Raw genomic sequence first — 19,701 nt, 5'->3', positions numbered from 1 at the left:
CGAAAATAAAACCTAGTCAGACAATCAGCTCTAATGCATCTTTTGGAGCAAAAATTAATATAAGACCCGGTATTATATTATATTATATAATATTATATTAGCCCTGGTCTTACATTATAGTAAAATAAGACTGGGTCTTATATTAAATTTTGCTCCAAAAGACGCATTAGAGCTGATTGTCTGGGTAGGTCTTACTTTTGGGGAAACAGGGTACTGCCTACAAGAGACTCACAGAGTCTCTGTGTGTGAAAGGTGTGAAAGACACACAGAGGCTGAAAGTAAAGGGATTGGAAAAAGATATTTCAAGAAATTGGAAACAAACAAACAAAAAAGCTGAGGTAGGAATACTTATACTAGACAAAATAGACTTTAAAACAAAGACTTTAAAACAAGAGACAAAGAAGGACCTAGTACTCCCACTTCTGGGTATTTATCTGAACAAACCCAAAATGCTACTTGGAGGGGACATGCTCATCCATATGTTCATTGCAGCATTATTTATATAAACCAAGATATGAAGGCAACCTGGGTGTCCCTGAATGGATGAACGGATAAAGAAGTGGTACAATGGAATATTAGTCAGCCGTAAAAAATAACAAAATCTTGTCATCTGTGATAATATATATGGATCTACAGGGTATTGTACTGAGTGTAGTAAGACAGTGAAAGACAAATGTCATATGATTTCACTTGTATGTGGAATCTAAAGAACAAAATAAACAAATAAACGAAATAGAAACAAACTCATAGATACAGAGAACATTTTGACGGTTGCCAGGTGGGAGGGGTAAGAGGTGGGTGAAAGGGGAAGGGATTAAGAAGCACAAATTTGTTACAGAGCAGTCATGGGGATGTAGGGTATAGCATAAGGAATATAATCAGTAATATTGTAATAACCATGTATGGTGTCAGATGGGTACTAGATCTATGGGGTGATAGATGGGAGGGGGATTAGGTGCAGGGGGAAAAAGGTAAAGGGATTAAGAAATACAAACTAGTAGTTATAAAATAGTCATGGGGATGTAAACTATAGGGAATATAACCAATAATATTGTAATAACTATGTACAGTGCCAGGTGGGTACTAGTCAGGCGGATCACTTCCTAAATTACATAAATGTCTAACCACTATTCTGTACACCTGAAACTAATATAATATTGAATGTCAACAGTAATTGAAAAATTTTTAAAGGGGGGAAAATAAAGAATAAGAGGTTCAAAGTTCTAGATATAAAACAAGTAAGTCTTGGGGATGTAATATACAGCATAGAAAATATAGTCAATATTGTGACAGCATGGTGCAGTGTCAGATGGTTGCTGGACTTATCATTATGATTACTTCTTAGCATAGGGAGTATAAGGAATAACATGGTAATAACGCTGTATAGTGCCAGGTGGGTACTGCTGAATAACTATGCTGTGCACCTGAAACTAATATAGTATTGCATGTTAGCTATATTTTAATAAAAATCTTTTTTAAAACAAAGGTGCTTTGGAAACTATGCAGTCTCTGTAACAACTAATCGACTCTGCCTTTGCAGTATAAAAGCATTCATGGTAAACAAGTGAATATGGCGGTGTACCAATAAAGCTTTATTTATAAAAAAAAGGCAGAGAGTTTGGCCCTCGAACCTTAGTTTTCTGACACACACACCCACCCACACACTCTGTCCAAAAGAATTTTCTGCAACAATGAAGGTGCTAGAAATGTGCCACATGGGGCTATGAAGCACTTAAATGCTACAAGTAAGACCGAGAAACTGAATTTTTAATTGATCTAATTAAATTCAGTGTAAGTAGTCACATGTGGCTTGTGGCTACTCTACTGGGCAGTACAGGGGTAGAGGCTGGTACAGTAGCTGAGGCAAGAGATGATGAACAAGGGCACTGACAGTAGAGTTGGAAAGGAGGAGGCACAGGCAAGAAACATTTAAGAGGTGATGTGGTAGGACCTGGTGATGACCAAACACAGGTGAGGGAGAAACAGTCAAAGATGACTCCACCTGTCGAGCAGGCATAAGTGAGACAACAGCTGAGCCACATGCTAAACAAGGGAATACAGAGGAAAATATGGTGCATTCTATTTTAGACGTATTGAATTTGATGTGCCACCTGGGAGGAGAAAATAAAGAAGCAGGTAATATTAAACATGCTCTTTTTATAGAGAAAGCAACTTGCAGTACAGGGATGTTAAATACTTTATCCAAGGTCAGAGCAAGGAAGCGGCAAGGTAGAATTGCAACTTGAGTCTATCTGATTCTAAAATTCATGCAATCCAAACTAAAATGAGCAAACAGGTAAGAGCTGAAACCATGAAAGTAGAGCTTGCTCAGGGAAAAGCACAGAGTAGATCAGTGTGACCAGAAGAGAGCCCTGGGGAACACCAGCCTTTGTGGAATTGCTTCTTACAAAGAAGACAGAGAGGATGGTCAGAGAAATACGAGAACCAGGTGAGTGCAGGGTCATGAAAGGAAAGGGAGTTAGGTATTAGAAGAGGAGGTGATCAACAGCAGCAAGTCCACAGAGACACAAGAGGACAGGCACCCAAGAGAATTCACCTGTGCCACTAATGAAACATTTCCAGCAAAATGACAGAGGAGGAAACTTAATTTTAATGGATTAAAGGGCAAAAAAGATAGGACAAAATAAAGAAAGCAAATATAAACCATGTACTTCCAGGGTTTACAGTACTGTACATGGTGACAATAATTCATATCACATGTTTATTTTTATATAGTAGCTTTAGGATTTTGGGGGAAAAAATTTCCCCAGACTAAAAATAAATGGCACAAGTTTAAAGTAATTAAGGATATCAGTAACCTACCGCTGATTCACAAAGGGGCTGGAAAATTCTGCGAGCAAGCGGAAATTCCCAATGTATCCCAGCACGCCATCTCTCTGGGAGTTGAACATAAAACACAGTGTCGGGGGTAACGTTCTCATCAAGAGTTCCAAATATTGAAAAACATTCAATAGCTTCTTAGCATAAAATAACAATTAACATCAAAATAGACCAAGTGTGTTAAACTGATTTTTTTCTTTACGAGAATTTAGAAATGTCACTAGAATTCTACAATATTTTTAAAAGACAAAAGGTGTTGTACACTTATATTCATTTATGTATATACTGTTCACTTATAAAAACAGATTTTAAGCAATTATGTTATGCTAAGGAATTCTGCAAGTAGCCATTAGTAATGGCATAGAAACTACAAGAATATACATCAAGAATTATCAGTAATTAAAAAAAAAAAAAGAATTATCAGTAATTATCTCTGGACAATCAGACCTAGAAAACGTTATGCTTATGAAGCCCTATATTTCTACAAACTCAGAATTTTTTTTACAAACATTCGTATTCAGACCAAAAAAATTAATACAAATTAACACACTCATCTTTTTATTCCCCGAACTGCTACAGCATCACAGATTTATCACTGGGTGATGTATTGCTTGACTTTTAAAATAGTTTCCTGTATTTAAATCTCAGCTATCTAATTGGATCCCACAGTTTCTATCATATCCTTACCCTTTACCCCCACCTTCTTAGTACAAAATCACTGTGAGCTGCACAGAAGTGTAGGACTAAGCTGCATAATATTGCTTTCTGTACATCAATGACTCTCCACCTGTTTAATCTAATACACTCATGACAGTGAGCATCATGTATGGCCCATATTTCTATGGGCACAGGTAGGCATTCAATAAGCTTCATGTTATGTCTACTTCCTCATGACATTATCCTCCACCTACTCAAGTAAACCTACTGCAATATCAATGAGAGAGATGCTATTGAAAGATAGATTTAAGTGTGCTCTAATATTTTTAAATAAATAAATTACCAATTTTAACATTTTACTGTTAGTAAATTATGGCAAAATTCACAGCTCACTTCTGGTCAACATGTGTTTCCACTTCTGCCATCTACAAAGGAGCTTTGCCTAGAGTAAAATTCCTACTTGCCATGGCCTCTGCATGACTCTGAGGGAAAACAAAATGGGATTTGTCTGATCCCTTCCAGAGCTTAAAAGAAAATTCTTTTAGCCAGAGATTATGAAAATTTGGATTTTTGTACCATGGGAAATTTAATTTTCTAACAGTTGAGAATGACTAGGATCGGAGATTTAGAAGATACGGGAAAAAGATAACTAAAATTATTATGCATCTACATTATTATGCCAGCACAGTGCTAAATACTGTCACCACAAATGGTTTGGAGTGGGATGGGCAGCTCCCACCACTAGGTCTGTATAATTGGTATGAGAGAAGTTTTAGATATCCCAAATGGGAAACAATGTGACTGTGTTCTTTTTTATAGGTTATTTAGACTGACCCAGGGCCTTAGCATATGTCCATGGGAAACCTTTCAGAGTACCATCAATCTAGAAATGAGATTTGGGAACAAAATCCACCCTACATTTAATAACTATTTGCTTAACTTTAATCATTCAAGGTTTTTGACTGTTTACTTACATGAAGAGTTGAGGTTTGAGCTAACAGGATTAGATTGCTGAATCAGACTCATGGGAAACAGTGATCTTACTTACCTAGTATTAAGCCTTACTAAATATTACAAGGATAGAGGCTATCAAATAATTCAGAGGAAGCGGAGGGAGGTCTGGGGCATCAAGGGTAATTGGCAAGCCAGGTCCTTCCTGTGTTGAACAAGGGGCTCTGGCACAGAAGATATGAAGGTTCTACTAAGTGAGGTTCACAAGTTTCCTCACACAGCATGAGGGGGTAACTTATAACCCCGAAAAGTTCTACAGCCTGCATGACATTCTCCAAGAGTCAAGCCTCGGATATCCCAGGTTCTCCTTACTGTAGGGAATCATTAGCCAGGGACATCCTAAGGGAATGTCAGAGTTAAGATCACTTCCTCGTAACCAATGCCAGTACTACTGACCCAAAAGTCCCATTAACAAGGAGATTAGACCGGAGGTACCTGCCTTCTTTTCTTCCCCTCCCTTCTCCCAAAGAAGTGAACAGATTTGCAGGCCAGCTGCTTTCACCCCTTCCTTCCACAGTTACTTAAGAAGTTGGTGACATAACTTGGCTTATTCTTACTTGCCCATTGCCTAGCTCTCCAGTATTAGAACTAAATCAAATCATTTCAACAAAACAGTTGAATCACAGAATCTCAGAACTTTAAAGATGATGTAGTGCAAGCTCCTACTCAAAGTGTCTACCTTTTATATCTATTTTTATATCTAGCTGATTGAAGATATCTTAGGGTAGAAGAACCACTTTAAAAGGCCATTGTTAAGATCTTCTATTCACTGGGGATGTCTCTTCTGTAAAACAGAAGTCTCCCCAACCTCTCTTTACCATTCCATTGGTTCTAGTTCCAACATCTCAATTAATCCAAAATAAGTCTACTCTCTCTTCCACTTAACAGTCCTTCCACATTTCCACGGACATTTCAAAGCCATGATATCCTACGACTTAGCTTTTCTAGGCTGACCTCTGCGGGTCCTTTAATTGTTTGTTTGTTATAGGACAATAGTTACCTCATCTAATCTCCCCTCTACAGTTATCTGGCAGTCGCTATACCAGCACGTGCCAGTTTAGGGACTGCAGATGATGATGATCTTGGATATGGTCTAACCAGGAAAGCTGTCATTTTGTTTGCTACTGTACCTTCCCTAATAGTCTAAATTTGAAAACAGCTTCTTTTTTTAGCATATGTGACATGCTATTGGTGCAAGCTATATACCGTTTTTCCCCGAAAATAAGACCTAGCCGGACCATCAGCTCTAATGCGTCTTTTGACGCAAACAGTAATATAAGACCCGGTCTTATATAAGACCCAATCATATTGTATTATATAAGACCGTGTGTTATGTTATATTATATTATATTGTATATGTATTATATTATATAATGATATAACATAACATAATATATTATATATTATGTTATGTTATATTATTTATTATATTATAGTAAAATAAGAGCAGGTCTTACATTAATTTTTGCTCCAAAAGACGCATTACAACTGATGGGACCAGGCTAGGTCTTATTTTCAGGGAAACACGGTATAACCTATAAATACCCGATAATTCCCTAAAGTCAAAAGAATCTTACTTTTCGATTTTTCAACTACACTATCCTCAAGGTTCAAGCATACATTTAAAACTCACAGGTAACTTACCTCTATTCTTCATTTGAAGTCTTATTTAGTTCCAATTAGAAAATCTTTTAAGGAAAAAAGCTTACTACAAACAACTTAAATCATTGCACAAGTATCAAGTCAAAGTGCTTTCCAAATGCCAGTTTTTATTATACAAATGATAAAAATACTAAAAGTCCATACAAAATAATAATTATCGCAGTCATTGATGTTACTATTATTATTATTATTTTGTTAGCCTTATTTAAAATGCACAAAGTGGCCTGGGAATTTACTCATGGAAAAAAAATTTTCTTATATTCAGAGTAAATGTAAGATCAATAAATGACATGGGATCACTATATTTATAAACAATTATTTCATAATTTTTTCTATTTTGTTTCCCTATAACAGATTCACTTTAATTACATAAATTTATTTCATACCATTCATTTATTTCATAAAATATAACACAGGAAGACATATCGAAAAGCAACCATCTCTAGAAAAAAAGTTGCAGTTAATTTTTTGGTCAACTTTATGAAATAAGACAAAAGATGAGTTCTTTTTTAAAAATCCAGCATGCACTTACTGATATATTTATAAAGCATAAAACTCCAAAGAGAAAACAGTATTCATCCCACATGATTAAATATTCAACTTGCCAATCCGTGCACCGCCAGCCACTTGCCAAGCCTGTGATTTCAGTGGCCAAGAGCAAAGAGCACGTCATAGTATATTTACAAATGCATGTAAATGACCTGTTATCTTTCACTAGCTTGTATTATTTTCATAGTGCAATGATTACTTGTGACTCCTGTTCAAAGAACATATTTCTAAACCGCAGCGGGTACTCACACACATTCTTCCCAGAGTTAACCAGTATTTTGTTAGTCAGTTTCCATGTCTTTTTAGCAAAAGTTTTAGGAAACAAAACGCTTGTATACCAAATACTGAAGACATAGTATAAAAAGTATAAGTCTGTATTTTATAACTACCTACCTGTATCTATTAAAATACAAAAAAGACAAAGAAATAAACAGTAGGAAATGCCCGTAAAAACAGCCTATTGTTTCAGAAAAATAAAATGATTATAGATAACTTTCAGGATACATGAGCACTTATTTAGAACATTAAAACCAGCATAGTTTTTAAAACATTTATATTGTGCTATTTAGATTTATGACTTCGAATGAGTGATACAGAGAGATGCTTTGACATATCTGATTCTTGCAGAAATATTGCCAAATACATGTCTTATTTACCAGGTATCTTTGTGTGGGTAAACATAAGAAAAATAGAATAATATTATTAATACACATTTATGCGAATTTTTAAAAAATCCTCCATATAGTCACAAATGTCCAGTAATATACAGATTTTAGTAATATCAACTAAGAAAAAAAGGCAGTGATTACATTTAAGTTTTAAAAGAGAGAAAACATGAAATGGTATACCATATCTATTACATAAAATGTATACTATCCTTGTTTACATATATCAATTATTTCTAAATATCTATCTTGGGCTTGTTGGTATATCTAGATTGAAAAATAATTCATTGTGAAGCCTAACAAACATGTACAGGACATAAAATTGCTAATTTACAAATGTATAATATGTAAAAAGTAATTTTAGATATAAAATTTAATAGGTAGTACTGCCAGAGATTTGCTGTGAGTGTCCTGTGTTAGCCCAGTCATGAAATTCTGATGAAGTCTCTGAGCAAACTTCCACACTGCTCTCACAACACCTAAGTTTAATTATGCATGTACATGGAATTATACATGGAATTGAACAGAAAAATATTTTATCTGGATGTACAGGGCTCTATACCTAGTTCTGGCTAGACACAGATTCAATCATAAATGAAAAAAGAAAGACAAATATCAATAGCTACAGGCTCCTAAAGGTTTTAAGTGAAAATTCAAGAAATTGGGGTCATCTGCCTTTCTCAAAGTTTATGAATTCAAACAGACACACTAAAACAGACACCCAAGTAAAGTTATTACTTTTGTTAATAAATAAGATAGCATACCACAAGAGGGACTCTGAATAAATTTTCAGTTGATCTTGAAAATTTGAGAATTTTATGTTTAGATTTATGTCAACCCTTAAGTAATTCCTCCCACTCTTGTCTGCTTTTCAGGCTCTTGTAAAACCCGGCACTCACCAGTATAAGAAAGTAGGCATACAGCGCTGTGCAATGGTGAATTATAAAATATTTGTCACCAATCACTTTCCAATATAAAATGAGAATCAACAAATCTGTAAAAAAGAAAAATACGTAAGTTATTACACAGGAAGAAAGTTGCATTGTTTTTGGTTTTTTTAATGTGTATTTAACTCTCTCTCCTGACAATTTGTCACAGTACACTCTGAGCCCACAGCACTTTGTTTATACCTCAGTTGTCCAATTACCCACTTTATCATAAAGTATCAGCTTCTGTATAACTGTCTCCCCCACTCTACTGTAACTCCTCCAGAATGAGGACCAAGTGTGGGCATCTATCACTGTGACTGGCATGTAGCTATGTAATATATTTGTTGAAAGAATAAATGAATAACATGTTTCCAGGGTTAAGTAAAGTGAAAACTTTACTGAATAAAAATAATTTTAAAATAAGTTTAAATTGCTGATTTCCATCACTACAATAATTCAAATAGATGTGATGGTCACAGAAAAGGTAAATAATGACCAACTCATTTGTAACACAAATTCAACAAAAAGTATTTAAAAATTAACAAAGGATGTGATTAAATATTAATTCAAAATAGCAAAAGCCACCAAGAATAATGACTGTTAAAAAGACACACCAAAGAAAGAAGTCAAGGCATCAATTTTCTTTAAAAGATTCTGAATCTAAACACCATGATTCAGAAAATAATTTCACTTAATAAAACAAACTTTTCAAAATGTTAATGCAACTATTTTCTTTACCCAATGGTTAAACATGAAATTTAGACATGGAAACAAACGGCTATCATGTATGGAAATTAGGGGAAAACTGAGGTTTTATGGAGTCGGAGATTATAAAGTATGGAAATCTTTTATAAAAAATAAAAAGCTATTAACACGTTGCGTACGGCGGGGTTTAAATCCCTTGTGAAGATTCTCGTGATCCGTACGCAACGTGTTAATATAAAACTGGATGTAAATATTTATAAAGAGAAAAGAAATCATCAGATTACAAATTTTAAGGAGAAAATAAATAGCACAAATATGGAAATCAAGACAATATAACACTATTAGTAATTAACTTCCTGGTACTCCTGTTAGATACATTTTCCCTACACATTTTAGCTGTGTACCTTTTAGTCACCAATTATTATGGTAACGATCTTGTAATATTTTCCAAAGAGAGAATAAATAGAATTCACTTTTCATTCAGCTCAGTTTAGAAAAGTTCATAACTCTTATTTTTAAGTGTTTTGGACCTTATCTTATTTGGGGAAACCTTTACCAAGTTTCTTTCCTACAAAATTTCTTGGGTAGTGACGACTCTGAATTGACAATATTCATTAACCAATGTGTGAGATATATTATAAATTTTGTGTTATTCTTGTCAATGACAGCATTATGTGCCAAATTAGCAAATTTTTTTCAATGTGTCTACATGATTCACTCTTCTTTTAATTGGGCCATCAGATAATAGCCTATTCATTATTTCTCTTCAAAATTTATCTCTTCCTCTTAATGAATTACATGTTTTGATATAATCTAATATTTTGATCACTTCTTGATGGTAGAAAATTTTCGACTGAGTCCATTACCCATCTTTATCAATTTTGCTTCATATTCCATTATTTTTATTTGGATTTTCTTTCAGCTATTTATTAAATTTGAAAATTATAAAATAGGTCTCCCTATATAAATGCCCAAGTAAGAGATCTGTTATTTTTCTCTTATTTTATGAAGACAGTCCAAAATATGTTTTCAAAAAGCAATTTAAATGGCATATGCTCAACTTAACTTCCCTTTGTCTAGTTGTATCAAAGGCTATTCCAACCCTATCCAACACAAGGGGAAATGTGACAGAGGGAAATGTGGAGAAGAAAGAGTCTGTGACCTTAACTAATTATGGCTAAAATAGTTTGCTTTTGCAAATTTTACCAAAACAATACAAAACCATGGCCATGGGAACACATTTCAAAGTCAATTGAAGCTTAAACTTCATTAGCTTCACAGTAATTCCACCTGAGAGGCTCGTTAGGCCAAAATGAACCATCGCTATTAAAAACTGTCCAGGCCCCAGCAGCTCTGATCTTCAACAAGAACCAGAGAGCCAACAGGAAAATGTTTCATGTACCATCACAGCAAGCATTTATTCCCACTGTATGGGTCCTAAAAGCTACTTCTCAAATAAATAAAGCAAAAGCATAGACTGTATATTCCTTGCATAAGTCCATGAATAACTTAGAAACAGTGAACGACATATCACATACCAGAAATGAGGTAGCCTGAAGAAACAGCAATATTCACTTTTACAAGCGATGAATCACCCCTATAAATATTTTTAAAAAAGTATCTTTTTTAGCACATAGGTTATAGATGACAGCTACTTTTTTTCTATTGAAATTTAAATATAATCAGAATGCTTTCCATAGATTCTCAAATGGTAAATTGTCATTTGCACAAGGTACTGTGTTAGCTATAATAATACTTGTACTTCTAATTGCATAAATAATAATTTCTTATATTTATTAGCTAAAAGTTTTAGGAAAATAGTTTTATCAAAAGACAACTTTTTATAAATGTGTTCTCATGTGATTTGTTTCAAATAGAATTCAAACAGAATTCCAGATGCTGATTTTTTTTTTATTCCTTATTCTGAATCAGAAACTCAAATAACCTCAAGAAATTGTCTAGCCTGCCCCTGATATGAGGCCATATACTATTAGCATCATCACTCTACTGCATACTGGAGGGACTTGCTTGTTTTCATACATCAGTACATGGTTGGAGCAAGACCGCTTAATCCTGATGTTTTGACCCCTCCACAAATCAAGATCCTACACTTTAGCCCTACTAATGCTCTTCACTCCAAGAAACAAATACAAATTATCAGTCCTTTATCATCTGATTTATGATGTGAACTACTGGTGAAATGAACAGAAAATAAAATTGATAACAGCTAAACTACAAATGAAAAGACTCAGCAGAAGTTATATCTTCTTTATAAATTTTGATCTGCAAATATGATCCTGGAAAATTGGACCTGGAACAAATTATGTCATCAAAGAAAATGTAAAAATATCAAAAATTATAATAGGTAAAAGTTTGATATGGACAAAAACTGATCAATGAATCAAATCTTATAAAATTTACTTTCCAAAAAAAGAACTGGTTCTGTTAACAATCATGTTAATAAAATAAGAATATGAAAAGAACAAAGCTAAAAATTGTTTGGGTAGATTATACAAAAACTTTGTCGAGGAATTAAATTCACTAAATAGATACACTTTGAAAAATATCTTCCCAATGAAAATTGATCAATACTGGTATAATTCTGATGGGCATTATTCCATATTTATGAATGAAAAACATCAAAACATTATTGCAGTCAAACAAAGACGGTCCAAGTCCTGGTTAAATTGCCCCACATCACCATGCAGCGCTTTCTCAAAACATACCTCATTTCTCAAACTAAGATGAACCCAGGAAATACAGTTTGTAAAATTTCTGCCTTGGAATGACATTTAAATTTTTCAGAAAGAACCGTCTTACAAATTATCCTATTAGTGATGAACACAGTTATTACTAGTACTTCAAATTTTATGTGGTACTAAATTCCTCTTACATGGACATCTGTAAGTCTCATTTTCTTATCTTTGATATCAAATGATGGGTCAAAATCAAACATAAATTGGAAGACTGAGTCTTAAGTAGATGTTATCCAAGTTGACTATCCTACCTCAATAATAACTCATTTTTGCTCAGTGGTTATCCTAACTTGGTTTTACTAACACAGTATAAACATTTACATCATCGTATTTTCCCTGTTTTGGATAACAACAGCAATACTAAGGCAAAACAACCCTCATTATTTGCATTCAAATCTAAAATCATTTTAATGCACCTTGCTGGAATAAGTTTATATACAAGCATTTCAATAAATCATACACCATCAACGTTTTCTACTTTAAAGTGATGTTCTTATTAATAATTAATATTAAAATGTAAATCAAATTGAATATATTGGAAAGAAACAGCTTACCAAAGTGGATCAGCAATTGTAGCCTCATCAAACAAAAAAATGTAAAGGCCAAAAACCCCAACCAACAAAGAATGGCATGTAGATCCTACCCTGAAATGAAATGAAATGAAATGAAATGCACACAAGGATTTCAGATTCTTTGCAATAAACTTTAATTCTGACAAAATGTCTAACATTCTGAAGAAGTTAAATCTGGAAACATTTAAATACAAGAATAGAGCACATCTGAGAGTACGTATAATACGAAATTGCCATTTAGAAATCCAAGGGCCACAAGTTTACTTTGGAATTAATAATAAGAAAAATACCCAGATCTACAATTTCCTGCTAGAAAATTGGTGAATCACTTATTGGTTTAAAATTCTAAAGCAGAAGCATATCTTATGATGGAGTTGAGCTTTGTGCAAACAGATGGTGACTGGTGAGCCCACCACCCTACACTCTGCTCAGATGGAGCTCCCTCCCCAGCGGCATCACTGTGGGATTTGGTTCCTGCTCCAATAAGAAATGACTTCCAAATCTTCGGGCCTCAACCAACTCCATATCCTGAATCAGAATTGGAACGGACCATGAAATACACATTCACCTGAATTATTGCACCATGAATTTACACAGAAATTTACACAGAAAATCTGTGACCATGAATTTACACCGAAAATCTATCTGTTTTTAAAAGAAATGCTCAAGTGAAAGCAAAAGCTTCACAACATCCAGGTCAAATTTTCTTTTATGGAAGGAATAAGATTTAGATGAAAAATATCAGTTTCTATGAACGTCTCTTGCTAATAATTTAATGACTCAATCAATATCCAAGCTCTGTGATATGACCTAAAGAACGGTATACAGGATACTCTATATTTATTCACACATGAAAAAGTATACAAGTAATGAAGTTCCTTTTCTCTTCATTAGAAAAAAGGAATAGCAAGTTTTCTCTTTAGAAATTAATGGTGTGTAATGAATTTCTCTGTATAATATGATACCAAATCTTTAAAAGTGAAATGTATCAACTAATATAAAGTTTGATATTAGAAAATCTTATTGTAACTTGAAATATCAATGCACTTGATCTAATAGATAATGTGATCCTAAATAGCTATGTCAAGTTCAATCAAATCATATTTTAAATGATCAAAGATTCACGCTACTATAAAGGCATCGACAAAACGAATCCTTTGTAATACAAAAAAATCATTTTGAAGTGTGAATAATTAACCCAATTTATCTGGTTTACAAGCCTGGAATTTTCATGCCAAGTACCCCTGTATCCCATTTGAATACATACGGGATAAAAGTGCAAGATCCTTTATCTCAAATAGAATACTCCATCTAAATAGTGATATAATCAGTTGTGTGTTGCCATTCAAAAATTCTTTGAAAAGAAAAAACATAACCTCTCACAAGCCTGTTTTAGTTTTTAATAACCTTACATCAAAAAGTTTCCTTTTGGAAAAAAATCTAACTTTTTGTTCCTGATGCTCAGGCCTCGAATTCCCTTCTCTGTTGAGACGTCATATGGTTAATGGAAAGAATTACAACCCTCGGTGATGGAAATGGCATATAATTCACGAGAGAAAAGTTAAATATACTTGGATCAAATAGCTCCCACTACCATGAACAGGAGAAGGAAACACTCTGTGCTTACATACTATTCTGTATTAAAAGTCTATTTGTTTAGCAACTTCTGTTAGTAAAAATTCCATCTTTCGTTCTTTAAAATCAGGTTCCTGACAAAGTGAAATATAGATGCCTTAGTGTCTAAAAAGAAAAACTATGATGCTACCTAAGATAAAATACTTCAACTATTTTCCAAAAGAGGGTTAAAAAGAAATGTTTGTGCTTATAAAAAGATAGTGCTTTTTAAGGAAATAATGACCATTTTAGAATAGCAATTTAAAGTTGCTGATTTAATCATTCACAAGTAGTATGAGTATTACCAATAAAAATTAGATAGTTCAAACAGACAAAACAGTTCAATTTTGGAAAAGTTGATTTAAAAATAAGAAGATTTCAATACAATAGGACTTCCTATACAGTAGGAAAGCAAATAGATATAAGAAAAAATATTTAATTATGACATAAATAACACGTATAAGTATATGTTTTCAGAAAAGGAACCATTAAGTATAGCAATTTCTCACTTATAGTTAATTAAACTGCTATCTCTCAGGTATGAATTTTCCAGTGAGTTTTTCCTTCCTGTCCTTTTTCTACTAGATGACTTGGACTACTCATTATTCAGAGACCTTCCTGATTGCTAGGAAGAATTATATGTGTTATGCTGATCTGTTTAAAGAATGGAGGCTGGATTTCAAGACAGATATGTGTTCTTTGCTCAAAAAGCAGCAAGTTTTTTTTCCTTCTTTGCACTCACCACCTCACAGCTTAAGTCCCATGTAAACCCAGCTGATGTGAGAAATAGGAGTAAATTTGAGGGACAGAAAAGGAGAGAGAGAACACCACTTGAATAGCATAATGAATCTTATATAATCCTAGACTCCTTTTTAAAATGGGAACTCAGTTTCCCAAATGGAAATTCCATGCATTACAGAATGGCAGTGATAAGACTAAATAATGCAAAGTATTTTTTAGTTTCATCATTTCATTTCATTTTCATTTTTGCTCCTATTTCTTTGTGCCCTCTCTATTTCTTTGGCTTGCAAGTCTTCAAGATTCAAATGCATTTACCCCCTCGAACCACAGTGAAAATAGTTCAAAATTTAGCCACAGAAAATGTATTTCCCCATGTCCCTTCCTTCTCTTTCCCACTAGTCTATCTATCTTCATATTAGAAAGGTTTTTTTAAAATAATGTTTAGTACCTTTAATATCCGACATTTGATCTTTGTGCTACTCTTAAGACAAATCATGCCTCTTATTTTTCAAATATACATGGAGAAAGAATTCTCACTTTTGGGATGAAAAGAGCTGTATCATATATGAACCAGACAAATCAGTGTAAGGTGCTGAAGAAAACAACTAATGTCTTATTCACAGTCTGAATTATAAAAGTAGATGCCTGCAAAACAATTTGGCGCAAAAAAAAAGGGGAGGGGGGATTTCAGGTTAAATATGACCATGCTCAAATAAATACTTGAACTTTGACAGAAGGTCTTTAATTTTAAAAGAAAATTTCAATGAAAACTGACTATAGTAATTTTAGAGACCTGCTGAATTCATTGTATAGTTAACATTAACTTTAAATAATGACGACAAAAAATATTCCCATAGCTGTTCTACTCTGAGGTTTGAAAATGCACAGCGATGTCTGGGCACCTGAAAGGCTCTAAAGTCAGTGAGGCAGTCATCAGAGTCATTTTGTGTTTGAAATCCTGTGAGAGATTAAGGAGTTGCAAACACACAAAAATGTGCAAACCAACTAATTAAAAGTATCCCAGTCTTCTATATCATTACACGTCTTATTCATTTTCTATTTTAAAAAAAAAATCTAAGAAGCAATTTTTACTTTAGGATTGTATAATAAAAAAAATAGATTCTGGAAGGCTCTGAATTGTAATGAAAAGTTCATTAAAAGAGAGACACAGATGTGCTAATCGTACACCATGTTCTCTGGTATGTGGCATTCAACTGCTCCGGTTGGGCTAAGCCAGCCAATGCTATATATAGGCTACTCAGAGCCCCAACTAATGTTTACATCTGTTATCATTTCCAAAGACCATGTGTTTGTTGTCATAAATATTGCAGAGAAGAATGCAAAACAGCACTCTTCCACAGCAGCTAAAATCTACTTAACCTTCCGACATTTCCCCAGAAAGTGGAATAACTTTTTCCTACCACCTTTCAATATAAAAGCTTTTAAATTTTTCTTGTGTGAGATTTATATACTTGTCTTTTCTTTCATTGCTAAGGTCAAATAAAAAAATTGATCTCAGATTTTTGTAAGGTCCTAAATGAAAAACTTTTGGGAAGTATTTTAAATCATTTAATTTCATAAAACCAGCTTTTTAAAAAATCAATTACATTTTCATAAGCTTTACCTTGAGTTCCATTCAATCTTCTTTTCGAAGCTGAGACTGTTAAAACCTGGAGAAACTTTTGCTGAAAACCAGTAACTTATAAAGTGGAAAAGAAGCTGAAAGGCGAAAAAGCTGGTAAAAACAGTGCTGATGACCAGTTTGGTATTGGTGTCCATATTTCTTCAACCTGTTAAGAGAAATAAGGGCTATAAATTGCTTTAAATTGCTCATGATAAGCTTAAATTAATTTTTTTATATTAAAAGAGTGTGGTTGTATTTTTACTAATTTATTTTAATTTAGCACAAATGTAAGAATACAAAGAAACTATAAGAATTTTGAGCCTGTAGCAATGATTTGTCATATATCTTATATTTGTATTTAAAATAAAAGAGGGGAAAAAATCTATTATCTTAAAGATCTCAATGTTATAAATTTCAGGAGACAAATTTAACATCACGCTATTCAAAATGATCTGAGTCTTAGAGTTTAACATTATGAGGGAATTTCCAGCGCTGTAACTGCAGGTATTCTTTTAGTAATATTTGTAATTAAACTAAGGCCAAATTACTTGATTTCTCTATAACTCAACTTCTTCATTTATAAAATGAGAGTTGGTTAGATAATTTCTGAGAAACAATTAAGCAATAATAGAACAAACATTATCTGCAATAGCAAAAACAAAATAATTACATAATAAAAACTAATTGTACAGTGGAACAAACATTAAAATTTAAATCTTAAGAAGAAGAATAATACCATCTTGGAAAATAACCGCACTACTGTTCTGTTACTATTTAAATCAGTATTTAATTTTAAAACAATATTCTGTAATCACACATATCCTTGGACCAAAATTCCTCCACGGATTTTTATCTCAAAAATAAAAGATTTTTATAAAAGAGCTTCAGGTTTGAAGGATAGAGTCAGCAAATAGTAATATGCATATACGTACATTCACAGTATGTTTTCTGTCTTGTTGAGCTGAACTTTATTTTGCTCCTAAAAATCTTAGGAACATTTAGGCCAAAAAAGGACACTAAAGCATTTGCTCATATCCAGCAAACAAAACATTTCTATGACTTCTTCTTTGATAGAGCTAATCCTCAAATGAAAAGGAAATGAATCAATAGATATTTCCAGCTTCCCAATGTGAAAAATAAGGTCACCTACTGAAGCCAATTCACTAGAAAAACAGCGAAGTCACTGGCTGTACAAGCGATACCCTCACTTCATTCCCTTCCAACCAGGATATCATATTAAGAATCAGTCCCCCACAGGGGCCCTTCTGAAAGAATTTATGTGTCTGTAATGAATTCGTTCCTCATTCTTTTTTTCTGGTGTGTGTGCTCAGCAAAAAATATTGATATTACAATTCTTCTCTGTGAGATTCCATTAACTTTACTGCTCGTTTACTTTTTTCTTATTTTAACATGTGTTTATTGGGCATTAAAATTTTTAATCTGTGGTCTTTTAGTTTAATATTAACCAAATAATACATAAAAGTAAGTTTTGTACATAAATTAAACATCATTATGATTTTCTAAGTGAGATGGAAAAGTGATGTTTTTCTAGGATTAAAGCAAATAGGGGTCAAATAATAGATAGGTTAGATAGCTAGATAGACAGACAGACAGACAGAAAAATAAAGCAAGCAAGCAAGCAAATAGGGATCTGGAGGCCATGTAGTAGAGAGTCTAACCTTATATACAGGGGGTGCCAAAAAATGTATACAAGTGGACACTTTGGTCAGCGTTGCTCAAGCAGTAGTTTGCTGTAATCAGAAGTGTCTAGACGCTGATGGTAACCACTTTGAGCACCTCTTGTAATTGCAGAAGTCAAACGTGACTTGTATTCATCTTTTGTCATCAGTATATATTGAATATTACAATTTTATTACAGTTTTCCTTTCTTAAAATGTGTATACATTTTTTTGGCACCCTCTGTATGGTTAGATGAATAACATGAATAATCTTAAATATGATGACAGTTTGCCCTGGAAGGGTTGGCATGTTTCCTGTGGGTCCTGGAGGGTGGCCGGGCATGAGCTGTTCATTTACTTTTGTTAAAATTCAACATATATAATAAAGCATTTATTTTATGAATGGTTGCTAAAAGTTCTGTCATAAAACTCAATAGGAATCATGCAACATTAACGATTTTATAAATTGTTAATTTAACCAATACATTTAAAAAAGCACACCATTAAAAAAATTATCATTTCTTTAAAAGAGCTAGTTTTTATTAAGTCTGTCTTATACTGGATATCTGATGTTTTCAACAGACTTACTGTCAGTTAACTGGAGTCCATCAGGTATATGTTGAGAGTTTTCTTTTGCAAAAAAAATGTTCCATTTAAAACTAAAGAGCTCCATAAAGTCAAGTTGTGGCTTCCATTAAAGGCTCAACAGGCAGAAGTTAATTAAATCATTCTACTCCCAGCTCTGCTTCCTATTAAGCAGCTGCTTGCTTCATCAGTCATGCCAGATCAAGTGCTATTCTAGGGATATTTTACCAATTTCCTCAGAAAACCCAGACTTCTGGTAGGTAGCAATTGTCCCTGTTCATTCACTGAATCTTGCAAGATGGTAAAAGAGGTAAAACCAAACAATGATCATGACTCACATAGATTAAGGGCCTTTAAGAGTTTGGTAATTATTAAGTCCAGGAAAACACAGTAAAAGTAGAAAAGTATTAGCTCTAGTTCATATACCTCCACGTGTGGCTTGTAGTTAGCAGAGGCTGGGACACTGTCCCAGAAAGGCTGAGCCGAACTTAAGAGGAAAATATTTCTGTGGCAATTTACAAGGCAAGTGTCTAGACATGAACCTTCAAAAGAATTAGCCCTTCTTGATTCAAAAGAATTGTGGACACCAAAGAAACTCTTCCAGAGACCTCTTGAACACACCGTTTGTACATCCCCCAAGACTGTTTCCATAGACTTGAATTCAAGCTGGTTTCTTAGTAAAGAAGGACATAAAAAGGTCTGAAGTACACCTCTCCGCCATCAGCTTATGAGACCCCCTCCTCCAGCAGGAGGATTCTCCCAGAGGCAGGGCCACCAGAAATAGCACAGCCAGGCTAATTCTGTCTTCCTTCAACCAACAGTTCATCCAACATCGGTCACATGTACACCATGAGCCAAGTGCTATGCAGAGACTCAGAATATAAAATGAGGGACGTGCCTGACCACTGCAATGTACACCTAAAGCTGATGCTGAATAATAATGAATGTCAACTATAATTTTATATACACACAGACACACACAGACACAGACACACACACACACACACACTCACACACACACACACACAGGATAAGGAATAGTCAGTTGGAACTATAACAGCTATATACGATGTCAGAGGAGTAGTAGGTTGGGGGAGGAGGGTTATCACTT

General features: G+C 33.8%; 1 protein-coding gene across 7 annotated transcripts in view; it reads right to left on the bottom strand.

Annotated features, from left to right (window-relative positions):
* TLCD4 (TLC domain containing 4) overlaps positions 1 to 19,701 on the bottom strand; it is a 65,858-nt gene that overhangs the window by 28,791 nt on the left and 17,366 nt on the right. For 5 of the 7 annotated variants that reach the window (XM_019716838.2, XM_019716844.2, XM_074318952.1 and 2 more), the window contains exons 2-6: positions 16,327 to 16,492; positions 12,330 to 12,419; positions 10,558 to 10,616; positions 8,285 to 8,379; positions 2,824 to 2,897 (exon numbers count right to left, since the gene is read on the bottom strand). In XM_019716838.2, coding sequence (XP_019572397.1) covers positions 2,824 to 2,897; positions 8,285 to 8,379; positions 10,558 to 10,616; positions 12,330 to 12,419; positions 16,327 to 16,481 — 473 coding nt within the window. In that variant the 5' untranslated portion in view covers positions 16,482 to 16,492. Of the gene's footprint in view, positions 1 to 2,823; positions 2,898 to 8,284; positions 8,380 to 10,557; positions 10,617 to 12,329; positions 12,420 to 16,326; positions 16,493 to 18,593; positions 19,368 to 19,701 lie in introns of those variants that run through there. The other 2 variants (XM_019716840.2, XM_019716841.2) reach the window with 2 other exon arrangements.

This window comes from Rhinolophus sinicus, linkage group LG14 (assembly GCF_036562045.2).
Source record: "Rhinolophus sinicus isolate RSC01 linkage group LG14, ASM3656204v1, whole genome shotgun sequence".
NCBI classification, from domain to species: domain Eukaryota; kingdom Metazoa; phylum Chordata; class Mammalia; order Chiroptera; family Rhinolophidae; genus Rhinolophus; species Rhinolophus sinicus.
The sequence above is the reverse complement of the archived record's forward strand: the minus strand, read 5'-3'. Positions and strand labels throughout refer to the sequence as shown.